The sequence below is a fragment of the Dufourea novaeangliae genome, unplaced genomic scaffold (genome assembly GCF_001272555.1).
Source record: "Dufourea novaeangliae isolate 0120121106 unplaced genomic scaffold, ASM127255v1 scaffold7, whole genome shotgun sequence".
Taxonomy (NCBI): domain Eukaryota; kingdom Metazoa; phylum Arthropoda; class Insecta; order Hymenoptera; family Halictidae; genus Dufourea; species Dufourea novaeangliae.
Window position 1 is genome coordinate 5,165,201 of NW_015373896.1, and position 10,391 is coordinate 5,175,591.

Genomic DNA, 10,391 nt, shown 5'->3' on the forward strand with positions numbered 1-10,391 from the left:
GCTACCATTATCCACCCACCAACTCCGTACCAACCCCCCCTCCACGTTCCTATTATTTGTACACCGTTGTCCTTTGAAAAGTAAGACGCGACTAACTGCCCTCGTAAATTAGGATTACTTCGCTCCACGAGACGGGCTTACTTACGCTCCTCCGCGCGCCACGTTCACTTGTCCGTTAATTGATCGCGTTTCTCCTTTTTACGTGATCGAATTAATCCGTCTTCTTACACGGGTAAACAAACTTAAGCTTTTTAAATGTGACAGTTGGTGCATCGTGGATTTTCTGGTGACTTTCCATTCTTTTCAATCTGGAAATGAAAATTTTTTCGGAAAAGTCTACTATTTGTTTTTGTGGATATTAGAGTCCCAAATTTAACAAAAAAAAAAGCTTTTTATGCGCAATTCTTTATACTTCTTATAGAGTGGTAATATTTGGGACACTCGAAGTATATAATTGGGATATTTACCCTGCAGTGACTCGCAAGCTTGTTCGGGTTAAACTGTCACTTCTGTATGACCAAATTACCTATAAAAATGTCAATTTTATTTCAATAATTAGGAAAAGTTTATCAGAAACAGTTGCGCTCAATCTTACAATCACTAGTCGTTAAGAATAAGAGTCTCGGAGTGCAAGGGGGTTAGCACGAGAGACTACAATTATTATGTTCGCATCGTGTTCCGAATAGTAAAGTAAATTCCACTACAATCTGAGAAAATGTTGAAAGTCATAGAAATATCTACGATGAAATTTTCCAAAGCCCTGCAATTCCTCCGCGAATCTGATATACACATTTCAGTCGTGGATTCTTCGGTTTCCCGCGCAACCGTGTTCCGTTAATTAAAACTGGCAGACGGGTCAATTACCGACGGAACTCCAACCCCCAAGCGCTTTCAGTTTCGCAGGGGTGGAGCAGAGAGGGCGCGCAGTTGATTATCCGCGGCGTAACCGGAAGCCACGAATCTTCTTGATCGATTTCTTTGTCGCGTCGATCGTAAATCAATCCGTCGTCGGATCGCAGCTTCGCGTGGTTAATGAAATTCCGTTTCGCCGACAAACGACGATTGTTTTCACCCTTTTTCCCGACTGGGGGGTTGCGAAACTTGCCGGAGGAGCGGCGTAACAGTATCCTTTCGCCACGCGAGTTAAGGGGACCCAACCCCTCGCCGATACAGCGAACAAACTGGTACCTAGTTCTCAGAAGCTGTTCATACTAGCCCCGACAAGCTTGTCATTTGATCTGTACGTACTCCTTCTGCATTTCAACGAGCTCGTTCCTTCGACTCCGCGTACGTAATTTTTCGTTTTCGTGTTGTAAGACGTTTGGGGACTGTTTGCGTAGTTATTGGGTTATCCAAGATGGCGGACCACGCTGAGTTAATATCGCAGTGTAATTTAAAGCAAGACCAACAGCCGTTAATTAACTAAACGGATATATTTTCGACGATTTATGACAAAAAACGAAATAAAAGGTATCCGAGTACGTACAGCCCTTGTTAGTATGGCAACCAACGTGTTGATAATAATAATTATTGGATATATATGTAATTTGTAAGTAGAAAATCGAGGGTTCATGAGTAAAAATTTAAGGTTAGCGTGTTGTAAAACTGTTTCTGTTACTAAAGAAATTCGTAACTTTGTCTGCAGAAACTTGACAAGCATCTCGATATTATTGGAGCGTACATTGTTGTTAATAATTATTTTTGTGATTCTGAATCTTGGCGACAATGTACAGGTGGATTAACATATTTTTTTTTTGTCAAAAGATTGTAGAACGCAGTGTTTTGTCAATTGTTACTGGGTGACCACTGGCATTGTGACTTTTCTCATAGGCAAGAGGAGAATTATACGTCATAGAGGGTTGAATTACCATCAAGTTTCTCAAATGGAATTTCCGTATGAATACTGAAACGAATCAAGAAATTATAGGATTCCATTTGGTGAACCTGAGGTTCACCTCAGAACCCCGAAGAAAAACGACCTACTGTAAGAATGTAGATTCTAGCTTGCTCTAAACCGTATCAGCCACACTGGAAAAAAAAACGTTTAGATTGGTCCATTAGCAGCGGAAATCACGGGGGTGATCCGCCCTCTATGACAAAATGCCCAGAATTTTCCACGGTATTTCTGCTGTTCTGAAACGGAAAAAAAGAAAAAGGAATGGAAGAAATATTTAGTGCTGTCTTTCCTCGGTCATTAATTAACCCCATCACCCTCGAGATACGTTAATGCCTGTGGATCGACTGAATCGTGACTCATAACGAAATCCCACAATACATACATATGTAAACCTGGCCATTGAAACACGAGAATTAAATAAAAAAAATTAGATTATTTCAAACTTTACTAAAAAGAAATCTAATCGAGATGTATGAACTTTGGACTCTATATCTTCACATATAAATATTTTCCTAATTTCATCAAAGACCAGTACACAATAATGGTCAAATACAAATACACATTACAACATTTTCCAATTGAATACTAATAAATATTACTATTAAATACTGATTAAATAATAATCTCTCCTATTGTGCAAAAATCAGAAAACGAATGGGAGAGTTTTTTTTTCTTCGGTAAAAATGTTTCAGTATAACTATTTTAAACGTGATAGGTCACAGCATTTTCAGGCGAACCGAAAAATGGTAACTGAAACGTCCCGAAGATGCTGTACTTTGTCCCGTGTCTACGTTACCCCCGTTAAGCGGAACGGGGGAAGCACCGCCCCGCCACGGGCAACCCCCCCAATTTGTCGTCTCGATCTCTCGACGGTCGGTCGACGTAAACCTTAACCCTGGACGAAGACAAAGCTCGTCCTGTAAACGGATGCATTTCATGCGTACGGCTGACCCCTTGTAGACATTGCTGGCTTACAAGGGGATTACGGGGGCTAAGCTTGTTAAGTTGCAACAACCTCCCGCCCACCGCCTGCCCCCTCCCCCTCCTCATCCCCCACGTGGAGTATCGGCCCACGTAACTCGCACGTGAACGATGCACACGAAGACGTAAATACGCGCGCGCGCCACTTTCTCTATGGCCCGTAGGAAAGGGATCTATAAAGCGAGGGTAAACGGCTAGGGCGAAGAAAATCGGAGGGGCTCGTCGGAGAAACGACCCTTCTACCACGGTATTTTTAATGTTTGAGAAGTTCAAATTTTCTCGTACCTTTCTGGTTCTTCACACGTGAGACGATAGATCTACTTGTCAGATGATCCACGTCGAAGATATTGTTTCGGTGAACATCACTGTGAGAAGACACTGAATACCGCACATAAATTATTCGAATGCTAGAAAAATTCTATATTTTATATCGCAAAATATAAGTGATAAGATTTCTAATAGAGTTCATAGTCTGGTAGAAATTTTACGATTACAGATCGGCCATTTTAACCGTACTGTTCTCCATATTTAGTCTTCGCGTTTGCATCCTTTGGATGAAATTATTTCAAATTTTCAAGTGATTCGTTTCTAAGAAATGCTAAATACGCAATAAGTAGGCGTGGGATTTAAGTACGGTGAATATTAAAATCAAATTCCTGAAAGTTTATTCGGTTCACGTTTCTATTTCGTGATTAATAAAGCCTTTACCAGTTTCGAAAAATTAATCCATGAAATTCTACATTCGCATAAACATCCACGATCCAGTAATTATAATCCACCAATCTATGAATTAAAACTTTCATTCCTCTTCCTGTCCCACTAACCGATCAAAAATCCACCTACATACAATTCTGAAATATTCTGTGCATAGTAATATATAGTAATAATAGTATCAAAGGATACATTTAGTAATAATTTACTACCCAACAAAAATTGTTAATAAATGAATCCTGTCCCTAACACGAAATTCGAAGAAAAATACGAGAACCACAGGTGCCTCGAAATACCCACATAATCTCCGTGCATGTCCTAGCCACGATTCTTCCCTACATCTCCGAGAACCTAAAGGTTCGTTCATCCTGTTCCCCAATCGTTCGCATCGTCAGCTCGAATCCATCACCGTGCGTGTAACCGATCTCCCCCGTCCAAGGTGGACGACGGTGTATGTAGACTTATCGACGAGCGTTACGGGACTTCCATTCGTTAAACCTGGCCCGGGACAACGGGTGCAGGAGAGAAAGAGAGAGAAAAAGAGAGTCAGCAAACATCATTATCTCGAAAATCTGTCAGCGGACCCGACCGAGACATTTGTCCCGTGGGATCCTCCCCTCGTTAAGGTGTCACGGGTGGCTCCGGAACTGGTCCTGCAGCTTGGAACCGCAAAAATGGCGGACGCCCGTTGCTCCGACCGTAATCCCGAAGGTGATACACGCCACTTTCCCGACACTTTCCACGTGACTTCCTCCGAGCACGTGTCCCCGATTATCCTCATCACTTTTTGCGTTTTCTTCTCTTCTCCCTGCTCCCTCTGCCCACTCGAAGACACCTCTGTTGTCTTTTCTCACGATCCCATCTTGGGTCCCCTTCAATCTTTCCTTATTTTGCTTTCTATTTCTTATACGATTTTTCTTTTCTTGTTTCGAATCACGGTGGTATCTGTGTATTCTGTGTGGATCTTTGATCCATTCTCTTTACCACTTTATTTGGTAACTAGCAAAATACCCGTGCTCGGTATTGAAACATCACACACTGGTGGTGAAGTTTCAAAAAATCCTGAAGTCAATTTTAGGGATTTCTGTTAGTAGCATTATAAAGTAAAAAGCAGTGGGATATTTTGTAGAGACTGGAAGGTAGTGAAGATTCCCAGAAAATTTATTTTGCACCTTTCCATCCCTTTAGGGGTTGAATTTAGGAAAATCCTTTATTAGGGGATATCCAGATTCTAGAAGGAAACTATCCTCAAAATTTCATGTTTTTAGGTACAGCAATTTAGGCTGTGAATTTTATATAGATAATGAATTTTCGAGCGGGACACTGTCATTTCTTGCGTCTTCTGTAACTTCGGAAATCAGACAAAAGCTACTGAACCCATGATCATTTGATAGTGGACAAATTTTTCTGGTATACATGAGTAATAAATATCGGGATGCAGTCAAGGATGCAGACAAAGCTATACTTAGGATTAAAATCTAAAATATATAAACACATCATAAAAAACCATAGTCACAAAAGGCGTTCTTAAAACTTACAAGTTACAAATCGTCCTACAAAATATTATTACCACAATCAAGAATTAACCAAACTTTATCGAGGTTTCACGGGATTACAGAGAAACCGGAATAAAATTCCAATCGGCCACCAACGTAGACAACACTCCGCGGTACCATTTATATCGGTCCCGCTCGAACGCACCGTGAGAACTGTCCCACCAATCTCACGGTGTTTCTTCTCCGTTCGTCGGTTCGGAATCACCGAGGGGATGCCTTCCTCTTTTTTTTTTTTCTGTTCCCTCTTGCGCAGGACATACACTTCGGGGAGAAGTTTTCGCGAGAGTGGTCCGACGGCGGCGAGGAGCCGGTGAAAGACGGTGTCCTGCACGGGCCGAAAGGGCTGGCTGGCCAGCTGATGAGGAAGCACGATAGCGAAGCTGGCAGGCGGGCCGTCCGCTCGAGAATGCAACGCGTGTGCAAGTGTCACGGTGAGCCATTAATGCGTCCCGCAAGATAACACGGTCCATCCGCTATCTGCGCTCTTATTTTTCACTCTGTGCTCGCCTAACGACTCTTGGGATTTCACCTAGGCCACACCCCCCCCCCCCTTGATCACCCCTTGCCCCGATGAGCAGACATAGGATCTATGGATGGATCCAAGGGGATCTATGTGTATCTTGGACACTAAGTAACTTCATAAAAAAAAAAGGGTATTATTCGTTCCTGTAATCAGCGAAGAGATAGTGTGCTCTTATTTTTTTGTTCGTTTGGGAATCCAGGAGGCAGGATTTTGACAATCACGAAGTTTTTTGACAGGATTTTGTTTCTAAGGCGTACCAAAGAATTGAGACTCGATAGTCTCAGTAAGGTTCACTGATTTCTCGTGATCTCAGGGATAGTAGAGATATTAGGAGATTCCAAAGACCCTAAAGATCTTGGATGGACTGAAGGGTCTCGAGTATCTTGGGATTCAAAGGGACTTAGTGATCTCAAGAAGAATAAAACCCTTGAGACTACCTGATGCCCCTAGAAATTGCGAATACTTCTAGTACACCTGAGGCCTCTAGTATCCTCATAGCCAATGTGGCACACTGATTACCCTAAAATTTCTTGAGACCCCTGATCATCCTGAAACATCTCAAGACGTTAGCTACCATCGAAGATCCTATAGACTCAGCAGACTCCTTCATCCTCCTACGACTCCTTTTAGGACCCTACAAGTCTGAATTCACATTTTGCGATCGATTCTAGCCTGAGGTTATCTCTTTTGACCCAGAGTCAATGTTTATCAGAACCCAAGCGACTGGAATTCTATCCTACATGGTCGCTGTCCATTGGACCCAACCTGTTTCCGGTACGGACCCCATGACCCTGAATCGATGGTTATCGCACACCACGAGTCTCCGAGCATCTCTTGCAGCCCATAGTCGATATTTTCCGGATCCCACGAGTTTATGGTCACTTCCTATAACCCACTGTCGGTCTTCATAGGCCCAGGCTTATCTGTGGTCGCATCCTACGAACCTCGATTGATCTTTAACGGATCCAACACGTTCGTTCGTTCCACTTGGACGAGCATCACACATATTAACCAGAGTGCAATTTTATCACGCGGTAGGTATGTCGGGCTCGTGCAGCGTACGCGTTTGCTGGAGAAGACTGCCAGCGTTCAGGGTGGCCGGAGCTGCCCTGGCGGCGTTGCACGAAGGCGCGGCTCTGGTTCGACTGGCCCAACGCGGCGGAAGAAGACCAGCGAGGCTCAGGCCAGCTCGTCCGGATCTGAAACGTCCGAACAAGACCGACCTGGTGTATCTCGAGGACAGTCCCGACTACTGCGAACGAAATACCACGTGAGACAATCCACATTGTTTACCAGTTATTCTGTACAGGCTGTTCGGTTCGATCCCTCTCTCGAACCTCAAACTCCTCTTGATAAAGTTCAGCGGTCCAACACATTTCTGTTTCCCATTCTCACGCACTTCTGTTTCCAATATTCTTTTCTGCCGAAATGTATCGATACTTTCGTACTGGTATGAAAAAGTATCGATACCATCGTGACGTATCAAACGAAATTCGATTCGGTATTGGTGTGGTACCTATTCAAGGAGAATCCGGTATCGATAATTTATACCAAACACCAAAAACATCGATACTACCGATTTTGGTACCGAATCGATTGAATATCGTCAATAATATCGATCCCATTCCTACTTACGATTACTGTAAATCATCTCTCTTCGGCACTGAACATTAAATATTTTATAAACAAATGACCACATATGACTGAAACAAACTATCACTACCTTCAAAAATTCCGAAGTCAGTAACTCTGTTGAACCTCATTAAAAATATCAGCATTACACCTGAGCTCCTCTCCTCGTCAGTGCCGATGAACCTTCGAGCACTCACCAAGAATTTACTGTACCCACCGTTCTTCTCGCTTCCAGGCTCGGTATCCCCGGCACGAGGGGAAGGATATGCAACCGGACGTCCCTCGGTCTGGACGGATGTCGACTCCTATGCTGCGGTCGGGGCTACCAGACACGGGTACGGGACGTGACCGAGGAGTGCGGCTGTCGATTCGTCTGGTGTTGCCACGTGAAGTGCGAGCTATGTCGGCACACGCGGGAGGAACACGTCTGCAATTAGACGGGGTCCAAATACCAGCATTCCTCCAGGTCGGCCTACCGAAAGGTGCTGCTGCTGCTGCTGCTTCACGCGACCCGTTTCCGCGTCCACCTGGACGACGATACCCAACTACGACGATATAACTTCGGGACGAAGGGATGGGGGGGGGGTGGTGGGGGAAGGGCCTCATCGTCCCGATATGTTCGCTATATACGAATCACGGGGTGGTAGACCAGCGCTTCTACCCATCACCCGTTTTCAGTTAAACCTTCAAGCCCCCTTGGGCCCAACGGGGGCCGGTTCAGCTCGCTCACGGGCGGGCCTGGCCGGTCCCCCCACCCTTCGAGGGGCCGTAAAACCCGCCGCGAGAGGCTACAAAGTGCGACACGTTACGTTAGAACATTCTGTACCTGACAGTCAGAGTGTCGTAAGTCCACTGTTCGGCAATGGTTGACTGTGTGTACGCGTAAGTTTTCAGACGGCTAGAGGAACATATCTGCATACACGGTCTGTCCTCCGCAGGACGGTCCCCTCTGACTCTGCGCGCCGAATATCATCCTCTTGTTTCTACGCCGTGAAGAGTGTGAGTGTAACTCTTTCACCGATGCCATTAGTGGTCCAGATTCGAATGTAACGGATTGTACGCGGTTATTTAGCTCGAGCGATTCGGGAATTTTGAAATTCGGAATTTTTTTAGTAAGTAGAACTGGATGAGTTCGAAGAGGTTTTGTAGCAGTTTTGAAAGTATGAATTTTTAGAGAATTTTTGTTATTGTTTGGCCTGAGGAAAACAATAACCGCATTGGAGAAAGCTTCCATAGTTAATAACTCGATGTGAGTGTTTCGGAAAATACAGCAAATTTGTTCGTGAGCTACTGAAATTTGTTTTCGAACTGCTAAATTTTGATTCTGGATCACTGGTGCGACGCTGAAGAATCGTGTGCTCCGGTCAATCAAAATTACGGAACTCTTCCTTAATTAGGACTTCGTCCTTTTCTGAACAATGATTTAATAACAAAAAGACAGGCCGGTAACAACTGACTGGTGGGATATAAATTCAGAAATAACATTCTGGTTTTACACAGATATAAATGTGTATAGGTGCTATGCACATAGATTTTGAAAATAGAGTGAGTCTCTGTTGGCTTTCAAGTTACGTTGCTCGATAACAATTCGACATATTCAATTTTGATAAAATAGAATGATAAAAATCTATAAAGACAGGTGTATACTCGTAGAATATTCAGAGATTTCCACCTTAATCAGTAGTGTACGAATATCCATCTATGAAAGCCTGATCGACCTTAAAGATGAATTCATTCTCAGAAGAACGATATTCGTTCCGGTCAGAAGAAACAATGGAGATATCTGTCGCGATCAGGACGAACGGAGGGACCCCTGCACGGAGACGTCCGAAGTGAAATTCGCCCCATCCCCCCCCCCCCCCCCCCCCCTTAAAACTGTGTCGACTCGTTTCAGTATTAATGTCGTAATAGCAAGTACGATGTGTCTGTGAAGTTGCAGTTTACGTGGCTTATTATGCTAGTCTGGCTCTCAGGTGCACCATTATAATTACGCGAACGTTTAACATGTTGAGAACCGGCGGCCCCGATCGGGTCTCTGTTAGGAGATGTTCGATTCCGTTCCGATTCTTCGGAAGATCGGTTGCCTTTGGTAACAATACATACATTAACAGTCAAAAGTATGGGACCAGGTCTGATAAATCAAAGAGGAGGAAATCAAAGAAACAGGAAAATATTATTCTACAAAGAATTACTGAAGGTAACATGTGGTTAAACTAATGGGAAGTGATTTGTATATGTACCGATTCCACAACTTTTATTTTATCGTAACAAAATAATGAGTTACTGTTCCCATCAATCGTAAACTCTGGTCCCATACTTTTGGCCGTTAGTGGATGTGTTATACATAGATGACAGTGTTTGATTACCGAAGGGAACCGATCTTCCGAAGAATCGGAATCGAACATCCCTAGTATCGATCCCAGTAATTCCAAAATGGCGGCACTAGTGTCGCGTTACCGATGGTGACAACCAGGGGGATCCGTTCGTCTCGATCCAGCCCGAGGGGTACCATGATCCCCCGTGGGCCACGGGTCCGTAGCTGCCCATTTCAGTAGGAACGACGAATTCGTACGTCGCTGCTCTCGTGTACGTCGTTTTTGCTGTCGTGTCCCCCCTCTCGGTGAAACTCAATATGTTAATAATTTGCGGTTTTGCTGCTGACGCGAGAGAAAGATAGAAGAGGCGCGCGTGTGCATATGAGTGTACGTGTGTGTATGTATGTGTGTGTGTGTGTGTGTGTGCGTTCCGTGTGTGGACGAGATCGAGTGTCCGGATATAATGCGAAGAACGACTGAGAAACGGAGAGCATGGGGATAGAGTAATATAGGCGAAGATATTAGGCCACTCGACGACCATTCTTCTTTCGTTTATTGTTCCGTGCTCGCGCATTTGCGTTATGACGCGAGAGTCTTATTTATATCGACGTAAAAGACCTCCACGATGTGTAGGTATCTCATTGTACACCAATGCTCTCTAACGCGTAGAAAAACCACCTTGTCTTCACCAAAATATGGAGAAACTACAGTGACTCGCAAAAGTGCTCCGACATTTTTAAGCTGAAAGACGAAAATAATACCGGGAAAATTTGTTC

The 10,391-nt window shown here is 44.1% G+C and overlaps 1 protein-coding gene across 1 annotated transcript in view; it reads left to right on the forward strand.

Moving 5' to 3' along the window:
* LOC107193317 (protein Wnt-1-like) overlaps nucleotides 1-7,737 on the forward strand; it is a 73,299-nt gene extending 65,562 nt beyond the window's left edge. The window contains exons 5-7 of the mRNA XM_015582721.1: nucleotides 5,399-5,576; nucleotides 6,707-6,938; nucleotides 7,536-7,737. Of these exons, the coding sequence (XP_015438207.1) occupies nucleotides 5,399-5,576; nucleotides 6,707-6,938; nucleotides 7,536-7,737 (612 nt within the window). The remainder of the gene's footprint in view (nucleotides 1-5,398; nucleotides 5,577-6,706; nucleotides 6,939-7,535) is intronic.
* The last annotated feature ends 2,654 nt before the right edge of the window (nucleotides 7,738-10,391 follow it).